At 40.6% G+C, this 13,309-nt stretch overlaps 1 protein-coding gene across 3 annotated transcripts in view; it reads right to left on the bottom strand.

Moving 5' to 3' along the window:
• The window catches only part of RAB2A (RAB2A, member RAS oncogene family), an 85,901-nt gene that overhangs the window by 61,174 nt on the left and 11,418 nt on the right, over positions 1–13,309 (bottom strand). Inside the window, exon 1 of one of the 3 annotated variants that reach the window (XM_042973549.1) lies at positions 8,638–8,689. The exons of 1 other annotated variant lie outside the window; for it this stretch is intronic. In XM_042973549.1, coding sequence (XP_042829483.1) covers positions 8,638–8,674 — 37 coding nt within the window. In that variant the 5' untranslated portion in view covers positions 8,675–8,689. Of the gene's footprint in view, positions 1–6,202; positions 6,566–8,637; positions 8,690–13,309 lie in introns of those variants that run through there. One more of the 3 variants, XM_042973551.1, reaches the window with a different exon arrangement.

Genomic DNA, 13,309 nt, shown 5'->3' with positions numbered 1-13,309 from the left:
GAACCCCAATTTTGTTGACCTTTTCAAACAACCAGCTTCTACTTTCACTGATCTTTTTTTTTCTTTTAGAGAACTGTACGTTTTAAAGTCATACCAAAAAACTGACAGACCTCTGACACAGATCATTCAGAGATGTGGTGAACCGGCTGAAATATTCGTAGCTTCTTTTGCAAACAGAAAACTGTATTCTTCTCTGCACAACATTCCAAATTGAGAAACATGAAAAAACAATAAAGTCTGCTCTTTTTAAACAGAAAACTAATAAACTCAGCATGGTATATTAGAAAGAACACAAGCTCTACAGTTGAAACACCAGTGTTCAAATCGTCTGTATCATTTTATAACCTGTGACCTTGGACAAATTAGATAGAGAAACTGAGCTCCATTTCCACATCTGTAAAATGGGAAAAAGAAAATAAAAATATAGTATTCCTACTTCAAAAGCATACCATAAAGCTTAAATGTGGAAACTTCAAATTTTGCAAATTCACAAGTTAATAAAAATGTTAAGCTGAGAATTCTTTCAGATGAATACGGCCGAGGAGCAAATCTCCAACCAAATCTACCTGATCTCGAGTTCAAAATTTTAAAAACCTATTTTCTACAATGAAGTGAAGAAAACATCCATAATCTCTAACTTTCTTTCAAGTAAAATGAATTCAGAGTCACTCTTATGCTACCGGTTTTCCACACACTGTCCCCGCCTCACAACTAAGACAGCAATCCCCTCGACCACTTCCATTAGGTACTGATCCGGCCCCTTATTGTAACAGGCTGAAGAGTGGCCCCCAAAGAGAGATGTCCAAGGGCTAACCCCTAGAACCTGTGAGTGTGACCTTGTTTAGGAAAAGGATCTCTGCGGATGTAATCGGGGATTCTGAGATCATGTCAGCCTGGATTTGGGCTGGGGCCTGAACCCAATGACAAGTGTGCTTACAAGAGAAAGGCAGGGGGAGGCAAACATACACACACAGGTGACAGGCTATGTGAAGACGGAGACAGGGACCGGAGCTGCGCTGTCACAAGCCAAAGGGCACCCGGAGCCACCGGGAGCTACAGGAGACACGGGCGAAGTTTCCCTGGAGCCTTCAGAGGCACAGCGGCCCTGAAGATACCTGGACTCTGCACTTCCGGCCCCCAGAACTGTAAGCGAGTTTTGTTGTTTGAGGTCCGAAGGCAAGTTCGGGGGCATTAGTTACGGCAGCCCTAGGAAAGCAACCCGCTTCTCCGGAGTCATCGTTCTTTCCTCTCCTCCTCCTGGGACTTTTGTGTTGTTAGTCTTCCAGGTGTGTTGACTCCACCTGTAATAATGTCTACCGTAATCGGTGAAGTGCCTCAAACACCAGAAATCGTAAGAGCAGTTAAGGGAAGGGGGAACAGGGCCTACAGAGCACTTAGGTCACAAATCTATCAGTGAAGGCTAGGAGGAAAGGTGAGAGATGGCCACTCAAAAAATATTTACGGAGTACTTATATTCCAGGCACTGGTAAAAATAAATGAATACGAACAGAGAAATTAGACAAAGTTTCCAAGAGGATGTAGCTTTCAAAACACAGGGTATCTTTCCCCTGAAAATGGGAGGTACAGAAACAAGTAGGCTGACGACAAGGCTGAAAGAGTTGCTGAAGAATCAATCAAGTGAAAAGGAAATAGGAAGTTGTGGGGATACAGCCCTCTTTCCCCTGGAGCAAATCATCTGCCACTACTTCTGTACCTCTGGTTTACAATATTAGAGTACTTCGAGTACTTTAAACACTTCTGGGATGCGACCAAAACCATGAATATGAGTAGAGCAGATCATGTCAGTATTTCTCACACATCCGGCCATCTGCACATATTTATTTAGCATACTTTAAGTGTTCTTTCCCCAAATACTCAGTGATTTTTTTCCATTTAGCTAATGGTTACTTATCTTTACAACTTAACTCAAGTGCCTTAACCCCTAGGGAGCTTCCATAATACTTAATAACTTCCCTTCACAAAGTGAGTTAGGTATTCTTCGGATTTTAAAGTATGGAGACTTTCTGGCCGTGTGTATAAAATAATCAATGTAATTGTCTGGTTTCAGAAGAAAAAACTAGATGCTCTGTTGTAAATGCTGGAAAAGAAGAACACTAATGGCCTTCTGTGATGATCTCACTCACCTTGGGCATGGCATGGACTCTAGGAAACCACATCTGGACCTGAGCTCAAGACCAAGAGGTGAAGAAGTCAGGCCTCACGGAGGGCAAAACTCATTTTAAAAAACAGGCTTAGGAAGAGCACCAACCCTACTCCTTACTCAGCTACTCTTTGCTGAGGACCCACGACGGACACCTAACAGTGAGTAGAGAAGCCTTAACTTGATAGCTTACCCCTTACTCTGCATTCTTTATGAAACCTCTTTGCTTTTGACCTCTCCCATTGTATCGATTTTTTTCTCCCCCTTAGTTTTCACCTAATGTCCTTTTCTGACTCAGGATCTCATCAAGGACACCATGTTAACATTTGGCGATGATGTTTCCTTAGGCTCTTCTTGGCTATGACGGTTTCTCAGACTTTCCTGTTTTTTGACCCTGACAATTTTTAGCAGGACTGGTTAGGGTGCCGTAGAATGTCCCTCAACTGGAATCTGTCTGACTTTTCCCCCCATGACTGACTCAAGTTACTGATGTTTGGGAGGAAGACCACAGAGATAAGAGTAGTTTCTCACCTCTACAAAGGTACCTACTATCATAACAAGGGTACATACCATCAACATGACTGATTATTCCTGATCACCTGCCTGAGGTAGTCTGACAGGTTTCTCCACTGTGAAGTAACTCTGTTTCCTTCTCTTTCCATTCTATACTCTTTGGAAGGACATCACTATGCTTAGACCACCCCTTGGGGAGTGGATCTTACCAAAACTGTAACTACTGATCTGTTTCTCTTTGTATGTTGTCATCTTTCACCACCACGTCTCACTGCTCCTAGCCAATCTTCTGCCCTTTCATAATGCTTTAACATTACCATTGTATTTATTACTTTTACATTCAAAAAATAAATTAAAAAAGAGCCTGTATCTGACATACTCTTCTGAAATAGAAAAGTACCTGAAAATTACCTTCATCTTTAATTTTTGCTTCTTTTTTTAAGTTTATTTATTTTTGAGAGAGACAGTATGAGTGGGGGAGGGGCAGAGAAAGAGGGAGAGATAATCCCAAGCAGGCTCTGCACTGCTAATGCAGAGCCCGATGTGGGGCTTGAGCTCACAAAACTGTGAGACCTGAGCCAAAACCAAGAAACAGACAGACGCTTAACCAACTGAGCCAACCAGGCACCCCTTTAATTTTTCACTCCATGCAACATTCTTTCCTAAATCCTGTTAATTACAACTCTCATCAGTAACTACTTCATTTTCACTATCACTGCCTTAGATAAGGCCTTCATTACCCCCTACCTGGACCACCATAATAATCATCTAACTATACTCCAGCTTCCTAATCTGTCCTATGTATGACTGCACCAGGGATGAATGAGAAAAGAAGGAAGGAAGGGATTACATTTAACATCCAGTATGTCTCTGCCACTGTACTACAATATGAATATATACACGTGTGTGTATTTAGTATCTTTCTTTAACTAAATTTTTTTATTGTTTATTTACTTTTGAGAGAGAGACAGAGACAGAGACAGAGTGTGGGTGGGGGAGGGCAGAGAGAGAGGGAAACACAGAATCTGAAGCAGGCTCCAGGCTCTGAACTGTCAACACAGAGCCCGATGTGTGGCTCAAACTCACAGACCATGAGATCATTACCTCAGCCAAAGTGGGACACCTAACCGACTGAGCCGGCCAGGCTCCCCTTTAGTTTCTAATGTAATCATAATTCTAGTCTGGTATTCTTTTCTTTTAAAAACTTCCACCTATTCTACTGTCTACAGAATAAAGTTCAAATTCAACCATACTCTATCACGATTTAGGTCCAACATGTGTAATGAATTTATCTTTCCGAAAATCTTATTTCCAGTAACTATCTGACATGGGACTATACTACAGTTAAAATGGATGGTTTAGGGGCAGCTGGGTAGCTCAATCGGTTAAGCATCTGACTTTGGCTCAGATCATGATCTCATGGTTCAAGAGTTCAAGCCCCTCCCACATGGGGCTCTGTGCTGTCAGCTTGGAGCCTGCTTCAGACCCTGTATCTCCCTCTCTCTCTGCCCCTCCCCTGATCGCACTATGTCTCTCTCTCAAAAATAAATACACATTAAAAAATAAAAAATAATAAACCGGATGGTTTATACTGAAGAACATATAAGGCGTGGCACTTAACAGATGTACAATAAAGGACCACTAACTTGGTTTTTTCCTATTTGTACATTCTGATTATTTACCATTTCTACTTGTCTAAATAAACCCTACCCACTTTTCAAGAACCAGCTTGAACACTATCCTTTTTTTTTCCTTTTCTTTCAATGTTCAATTTTTTTTCCTGAAATGCCATCTTACTCTGAGGTTTCCAAGAAGAACCGGCATTCTGGATTCTGGAACTTCTTTATGAAAATTCCAAGCTTTTCCCAGTACTCCGTCAGAGCCCTTGTCACATTCTATCATCACTGCTAGACTATAGACTCCTTAAGGGCCAGGACATACCTAATTCACTTTTAAATCCTTCACAGTAGAATCTGGTCCCGTGCTTTACATTTGGAAACTTTTACTATAATAATAGCCTTTTGCATTTCAAAGTACACCGCCAGTTTAAGAGAGAACAAATGTACCGGACTAGATCTGGATCCTGTGTAGGACCCTGGGAGGAAAAGCTGTTTCAGGTCTCCAGGCCCTGTTTGCTCGTCTGTATAATGGCAACCATACCACTTACCTTATCCGTAAGGTTATTTTGAGGAATGGAAGAGAGAGCACACAGATCACGAGTCTGTGCTTCTTTTCCCTTCCCCAGCACTGAAAGGCAGGTTGACACTTTATCCCATGCTGAGGCATAGTACTCTACATAATGCTTTAGTAAGCACTTATCCCCTTACACTTTTATTATTAATTTACACATCTACTTTCCTCCCTCAGGAAGAAATTCACCGCTTTGTGTTTTGAAAACCACCTTGCACTGTGGCCCGGCCTAGAAGACAGACGCTTGCTTAGTGCATGTGGCATTCATGTACTGCCTGCTCACTGAAAAGGTCACATGGTGAGACTAGCCTTTTCTATGTAATGACAAACTCTAGTAGTCTACATTAAAACAACAACAACAACGATTTCTCAGAAAATAATTTACTAATAATAAATAAAAGCTTTTTACTCGACACTGGATTTTTCAGGGAAGAGATGCTAGAGAATGAAAACCTTACTGTGCCGAATTAGAATCCCCTCTCTGATTATCATCTGCCAACCTCAGTGTAATTTTCTTTTGAAAAGTTCAGCTTTTTAGTGTGTACACAAGTTATCAATCAAGCGCCTCCTAACTCCAAACCTTCACTGCCTGCTGGAGAGACCAGAACATCTCTCCCTTGCCAGCTGGCGTGACAGCAAGTGTCGTCGGCAGAAGGCAGCACTCCGTAGCTCTCCTAGGCCAACCTTCCCTAGTGTTCCTTCAGGCTGCTTTCCCTGACGGTCCCAGCACAGCTCCTCCCCATGGAATGCTTCCCAACAGCACACGGACTGATGGCACCTTTCTAATCCATCATGGCCCGTGGGTGAAATTCTCTGCCACCCAGTGGGCCTCAGCCATGCCCCTCCAAAGAGGTCTGGACTCCAGATTGGCTCCTTCCTTCCACGCTCGGAGGATGTGCCTCTGTCTGCTGCGACTGTATTCATCGGAGATCTCTTTACCTCGTAGCCAACTCCCTGTTACTCTAATCCCACGGTATAGTTAATGATTCTTTACATCAGACTTTCCCTGCTCAAATTCCTATGCGGTCTCAGTCTCCTAGTTGGAGTATGACTGATCCAACCAGTATGGTTAACAGAACCTTCATTAGGACAAACCAAATTTAATCCGGTGAAGTTGAGGGTTTCTGAATATAAACCAAGTTTAGATTTTCTTAGGAAAGGCCTAGTTTGTCTTTTTTAGGGAGAATGCAAAAAAAAAAAAAAATACAAAACCAGATGCAATTTAAATTTTAAAAAACTGTAAAACAAATTGGGGCATCTGCTAATTTCCATGGGGAACAAATAAAACATTAAATCTAATAGCAAGTAAGACAGCATAATGTGGTAAAAATGGCATACCTTTCTTTTCTTCCAACTCCTGGGACCTTCCCCCACTCATTTTAATGGTGGAAAATGGCTAGAGTGTTTGAGAAGAATCAGAATGAAGAAAACTGAAGTACAACTACCTCTCAGAATCTTAAGAGTGTCACAATTTGCCAGAATCCTAGAGGTCCTCTGTGCTCTGTTTTGTAAACAGCAGGCTATAGCCAGTTAGGTCATGAAATCAATTTAGTGGATCACAACGAGCATAAAAAAAAGAACTAGAAAAGAGCAAATATTAGACCGTATGTACTGTACAAGGCTAAGTACTGTTTGGAAACATCTGTTTTAAAGGGATGTATGCATTGGGGTATCTGGGTGGCTCTTCAGTTAAGCATCCGACTCTTGACATCAGCTTGGGTCATGATTGTGAGATTGAGCCCGTGTTGGCTCCCAGTGGGTGTAGAGCCTGCTTTAGGATTCTCTCTCTCCCTCTCCCTCTATCCCTCCCGTGCACACACACACACACACACACACACACGTGTGCTCTTATTCTTTTTTTTTTTTTTTTAAGAGAGACAGATGCACTTACACGTACATCTGAACCCTGGGTTGCAATCAAATATGTACCTATTACTGTGACTTACAAAAACAAACACCTATGCAAATAAATAAATACAATTTAGGTCTCACGAGTCATCTACCAGGTGATGATTCTATTACAGAAACCTCTTTGTAAAAAGATTTTTCCATTAAATGAAATTAGGATGACCCCATCCCTGCTTTGCCAGGGGAAGGCTCAGTTGTTTTCCTGACAAATTCTGAATCCATTTGGATGATAAATTATACGGTTTCTCTAAAGCAGGGATTCTCAACATATGGTCCTCAGACCAGAAGCTTCAGCTATTACTCGGAAACTTGTTGGAATGCAAACGATCAGCCCCACCCCAGCCTTCCAGAATCAGAACCTGTGAGGCAGAGCCCTGCAATCTATGTCTTACCAAACTGTCCCAGTGATGCTGATGTGCACTGAAGTCTGAGAACCGCTGCCCTAGATATAACCAACTAAAATACTGCTTTCAGTGTCTAATTGTCTTCAGTTTAGTTTTCCAGCGATAACTAATCTGCAGCCCCTACGTGGTCAGTTTAACTGAAAATGCTGGAGATGTTTCCCCACGGTACAGGTAAAGTTCAAAACATGGTTAGCCTGCTTTCCACTTAGCAGCTTTGGTAATTACCCAGCTTAGAACAACTGGGCTCCCGCTACCTGTCAAATACCCAACGGACCCACTTCAATGCAGACACCCTTCCTTCCGATTTTATTGCATCTATGGGCTTCTGTACTCAAGATATGCTCATATGCTTCTGCCTTGTTTAAAATATCTGCATGGTTTTTGACAGTCTGAAAGTGAAAACAGGCTCCCTCCTCACACACAATCTTATTTGATCATAACAGTAAGCCTATGAAGTCAGTCAGGGAAGAAATGATAACCTCATTTTGAAGATGAAGAAACTGAGGTTTAAGTGATATGCCTCAAGTAAGAGGCAGAATTGAAACTCCAAATCGGGTTTTCTGATTCGAAATCGTATTTTTCCACTATGCCATCCAACCTCCTCATTTCGTTCTTCTCAGATACCTCACAACCGATACCCTTCCTAACTAAAAATAATGTTATCTCACTTTCCGGGTATTATTAGTAGTAATACTAAGTAGAAGAAGACAATATTCTATAACTAAGTGACTCTGACAGGGCAGAAATTTAGTGAAGAAGGTTTTAAAAAAATGAATACTATCTCCTTGACACTGACTTGACCCCAACAATGTTTCCGTTAATATATCAGGTATATTACACTTTAATCTGACTATTTTCCTAATCCTTTCATGAGCAAAGATTCCACATAAGAACTGCAGCATCTCAAGAACACATTTCAATGAAGCAGCTTGCAGAGAACATTTTTCCATGATGTTACGGAAGAAGATGTTTAGGGATATAAATATACGCTATAATTATTACTCAATAAATTTACTGTCTGTGGTCTCTAAATAGCACGCTCTGATACAAATGAGATCAAAGTTCAAGGCTCTAAGCAAAAAAACAAACAAAACAAAACCTATTTCATGCAGTTTCTACATTATATTGGCAAGAGCCCACGAAGTACATGGTAACAGTAACTAAATCAAACTGCTACATTCCTAAACATAGACTAGGCACCAGTCAACACAGACAATGCTGAGATTAGCCTGCTGAATTTAAGTATACAAAATATTTATCAAGCTCAAAATTAGATATTCTAAGTCCGTATTTTTAGTGAAAAGTGATTTGGCAGTATCTATCAAAATACAAATATAAATCCTAGTCAGCCACAAATTTTACTTCTTACAAAAACCCACAATTGTGTTATGCTGTGTATTAACAATATTCAGCAACAGGTGTAAGTGAACATTTATTTCTGGCAACCCAGCATCAGAGTACCTTTCTTTGAACTCCCCAGTAGCCAGGGCACAGACATGTGACCCAGACTCAGCCGGTCAGATGCTCTTGTCCAGAATCTGGACTCGAAGGCGGGCTCCAATAGCAGACACTATAAAGAGAGAATCTGTGGTGCCTACAGTGGAGAGGAGATATACGCTGACACATATCCAGCATCTTCTTTAGCAACCTATACTGGAAGCAGGAATTTGGCTATGTTTTGCCTTCCTTGGTTTTGCCATTTTCAAGCTTCATTCTATTGCTCTCCTATCAATTCTATGAACATTCAATCTTTCTAATAAAATCTTCTGCTTAAATCAACCATGGTAGGTTTCTGCTGTTTGCAGGAAAAACAGAATGAGGAACTGAGTAAATCATGGTTCAGCTATGCAAGTGTTTAGAAAGAATGAGACAGATTTACATGTGATGATATGTTAAGACACCTAAGACGTATCAACAAGAAAAAAAAAATAAAGGTGTAGAACAGTACTAATTGTACAATCCTATTGGTAAAATAGGGACACATATACACACGCAAGCTTACAGATGTACAGAAAATTTCTGCACGGATACACAAAACCATTGTTTACCATACTTACATAAGGCAGTATTTAATTTTCATTTTTCATCATGAACATTTATCACTTCCATCATTAAAATACATGCATAAGTGTTTCAAAGGATCTACTTTAGCATCAAACACTATATAAGCAATACTTTTACCAGCCTCATTTAAGATCTCCATACTGACGCGGCTTTTAAATAACTAGCAAAACTTCTTGCGTAACCAAAAATAGTTACATTAAATGTTGGTCTGTGGAGAAAATTACAGGAGAGCCTGTGAGTAAAATAATGTGCTGTGAAAAAGATTTAATTTCCTTTTTTAACTCCTAAAAGCCACAAAAGAATACTAATCAGTAGTACTTTTTAACCAGACTTATAGCTAAGCCTGAAAATTCACATACTCCTGCTCAAATCCAACATGGTCTTTCCCCCTTTTTTTTTTCTTTAATTTTAGAGAGAGAGAGAGAGAGAGAGATCGCGCGCACATGTGCTCAGGGGGCAGAGGGAGAGAGAATCTTAAGCAGGCTCCTTGCTCAGCGTGGAGTCTGACATGGGGCTCAATTCCATGACCCTGGGATCGTGACCTGAGTCAAAAATCCAAGAACCAGATGCTCAACTAACTGAGCCACCCAGGTGCCCCAGTTTTTTCACTTCTTTCTTTTTTAGTATTTATTTATTTTCGGAAGAGTGCAAGTGGGGGAGGGGCAGAGAGGGGAACAGAGGATCCAAAGCAGGCTCTGTGCTGACAAGCTGACAGCAGCAGTGAGCCCTATGTGGGGCTTGATCTCAAGAACCGTGAGTAGGAAGCTCAACTGACTGAGCCACCCGGCTGTCCCAGTGTTTTCACTTCTAAGGTAAATTCTCCAAGAAAGGAAATTTGAAGCCAGAAAGAATGGAGGAAAAAAGGCCAAGAAAGAAAAGAAGATTAGAAGTTGGAAAGGGATCACTAATTACTGTCAGAAATCTGAGTTAAGGGTAAAAATTTATCCCATATACTTGCTGCTGTCAGCGCAGAGCCGGCTTCAGATCATCTGTCCCGCTCTCTCTCTCTCTGCCTGTCCCCCCACTCACATTCTCTCAAAAATAAACATTAAAAAAAAGTCTTATCCCATTTAGAGATGGGGAAGGAGGGTTCTTTGAAGCTATCCAGAGGATAAACTAGCTCTTTATTAAAGTCTGCCACACAATGCTCTTCACAGTATGGCCCCAGATTCCTTTAGTTTTAAGCCCCCACAAAATCCCGACAAAACCCCTATCCTGCCACACTCTGTATAACCTTCCTGGCAAAGTAAAAGCCTGAGGAGCTCAGCTCAATTCTCTGTTTTCCACATAAACAAATATGAAGTAGGGGCAAAAGCACAGATTCTACAGGATTGTTAGGTGGGGGGGGGGGGGGATTACTGAAATAAATGAGATCATGTCTGCTGGTATCATACCTGATATATCATTTGTAAAACAAAGTCAACAGGAACCTAGGATTACTGTGAGTACATGGAAAGCCATTACACAGCACTCGGCATACAGCTGGTGCTCAATAAATGTTTGCTGGAAGTCTGAGTCTGTTACGAGCCATTCATTCCAGTTAGAATGAATCCTCTCCATGTTCCGTCAGTACTCTGTACCTATTGCTATGCCACTGTCTTGTAATTATTATGGCAAATTGGTTCCCCTGTAGGGTGGAATAGTTTTGTTCATTCTTCTAATTCCAGCACAAGAACTGCCTAAACAGTATCTTAAATTTCTTTAACAACAAAAACAAATCGAATTCTCTACTCTGCATAAATTCCATCTTCCAAGCCTTAATACGTGTTAATCAAACCTCTGTTTGAACAACTCCAGTAACAAACCGACTCACGACTTAACAAACTCTTTCCATTTCTTGTTTTGTTTTGTTTTATTTTATTTTAAAAAATGTTTTAGTAATCCCTACACCTAATGTGGGGCATGAATTCATGACCCCGAGATCAAGAGTCACATGTCCTTCCAGCTGAGCCAGCCAAGCATCCCACTCTTTTCCATTTCATAGGGAGTCCAAATCTATCTCTTTTACTAATGGTCCTCGGGGCACATGGGTGGCTCAGTCAGTTAAACATTCGACTGTTGATTTTGGCTCGGTTCATGATCTCACAGTTCATGAGTTCCAGCCCCACACTGGGCTCTGCGCTGACAGTGCAGAGCCTGCTTGGGATTCTCTGTCTCTCCCTTGCTGCCTGCCTCTCCCCTACTCACGTGCACACTCTTTCTCTCAAAATAAGTAAATACTTAAACAAAAAAAACTAACTGTCCTGGTTCTGCCCATGAAAAGCCAAAAAGGATAGGTTTAAGTCGCTCTTATTTGACAGTCACTCAAGTATTTAAAAGTCATTATTATATTCTCCTTTAAGTCTTCTCTTTTTTTTGGTTAAAATGTTTCTGTTATTTTGGTGGGCAGGGGGATAAAAGAAATGTTTCTGTTATTTCAGTTGTTCCTACAACGTCATGGTTGATACAGCCATCATACTACCCTGATTAGCCTCCCGAGCATACACTTCAGTGTGTAGACATCCCCCTGAAACAAGTTTCCATAACTGAATTGTAGTTGAGTTCTGACAGAATTATTACCTGCCTTGTCTGTATATTATACCTAGCATCACATTTATTCCTTTGTTGGCTTTATTACTCACCTGAGTCATACTGAACCAAGTCATATAAAACATGAAGTGTTTAGACATGTGCTATTTACCAGCTGACTTCCATCTTGTATTTGCATGGTTGTTTTTAAAATAAATATAAGGCTTTACCTTCATTAATTTCCATTTTGCTAAATTTAGCCAATCATTCGGCCTGTCAAGGTCATTTTGGATTCTGTCTGGTATAATCCACACATTAGCTCTTTCAACCAAATTGGATCTTATCCAAGTTGTTACTAATGTGAAATGTAAAAACAAAAGCCAGGACTGAATGCGGCAGCGTGCTCCCTGCAAGGGCAGCCCTTTATGGATACAGTTATTCAACCAGTTAAAAACCCACCTAGCTGTGGAACCGGTAGAATTTCTTCACCTTATACCAAAGGTTATATTGAACAAGCATAACAAATACCTTTACTTAAAGAACAGGTGAATCAATTCACCATGTATACAGTTATTATTGCTTTAATTTGTAATAACTCATTTCCCTACTTATTAATTTTTATATCAAGTTACGTAAAGCTTTGCGCATAAGTGATTTTGGAAATGTGTACTTTTCCTTTGACCTTCGAAATGGTTAAAACTGAACTAATGATACTTTGCCCAAGAAGATAAAAAGATATTCTTTGATCGACAGATTCACTTATAGCGAAGACTTCTGAAGATCTAAAAAAAACTGCCCGAAGGGGTTCAAAATCAAGATAACCCATTCAAGAGGTATCTCAGGTACCAAGAGTGAGTGTAAAAGAAATTGGGGTGGAAGATAACCATAGACCTTAATATCTCTTTCCTGAACCGAGGTGAAAAAGAGCACCTCCTACCTGATATTGTTTCAATCTCAAGTGGCCTGTGAGGCTACCGGACACAGGAAAGGACTTTCCTTTATGGAATCCAAAGAAAATTTCAGGATCAAAGAACTGCCATTTTGCAGATTAACATGTGATCCTGTTTCCCTCAACTCAAGTAATTACAGTTTGAAATAACCACAACGAATAGCTTTTTCTATAGCCAAGACCTCCTCCACTAATTTAATTTTACGACGCTCAACAGATTCGAAAAATTACCTCTAGGGGTGCCTGGCTGGCTCATTTGGAGGAGTGCACGACCCTTGATCTCGGGGTTGGGGTGTAGAGATTACTTAAATAAATAAAACTTAAAAAAAAAAAAGGAAGAAGAAAAATTATTTGTAAGGATTACTATTAATAAAGTACTTTGCAGCTTACAAGATACCTGCAGACATTTCTTACTTCAAACACAAAAATCCTGTGGGATAGATATTAGCCAGGCATCCCTACTGTCTTTTTCTAGATGAGAAAACTGAAGTGGAAGAGGTCTGAACTTCACCAAGGTAACAAGTAAGCAGAGGAGCCCCCGCACTACTCAAGATATCGTAATTACAAATACTAGGCTCTTGGAAAGTTTTCAAGAGTGCTGCCTAAGCTAAA

This window comes from Panthera tigris, chromosome F2, assembly GCF_018350195.1.
Source record: "Panthera tigris isolate Pti1 chromosome F2, P.tigris_Pti1_mat1.1, whole genome shotgun sequence".
NCBI lineage: Eukaryota > Metazoa > Chordata > Mammalia > Carnivora > Felidae > Panthera > Panthera tigris.
The sequence above is the reverse complement of the archived record's forward strand: the minus strand, read 5'-3'. Positions and strand labels throughout refer to the sequence as shown.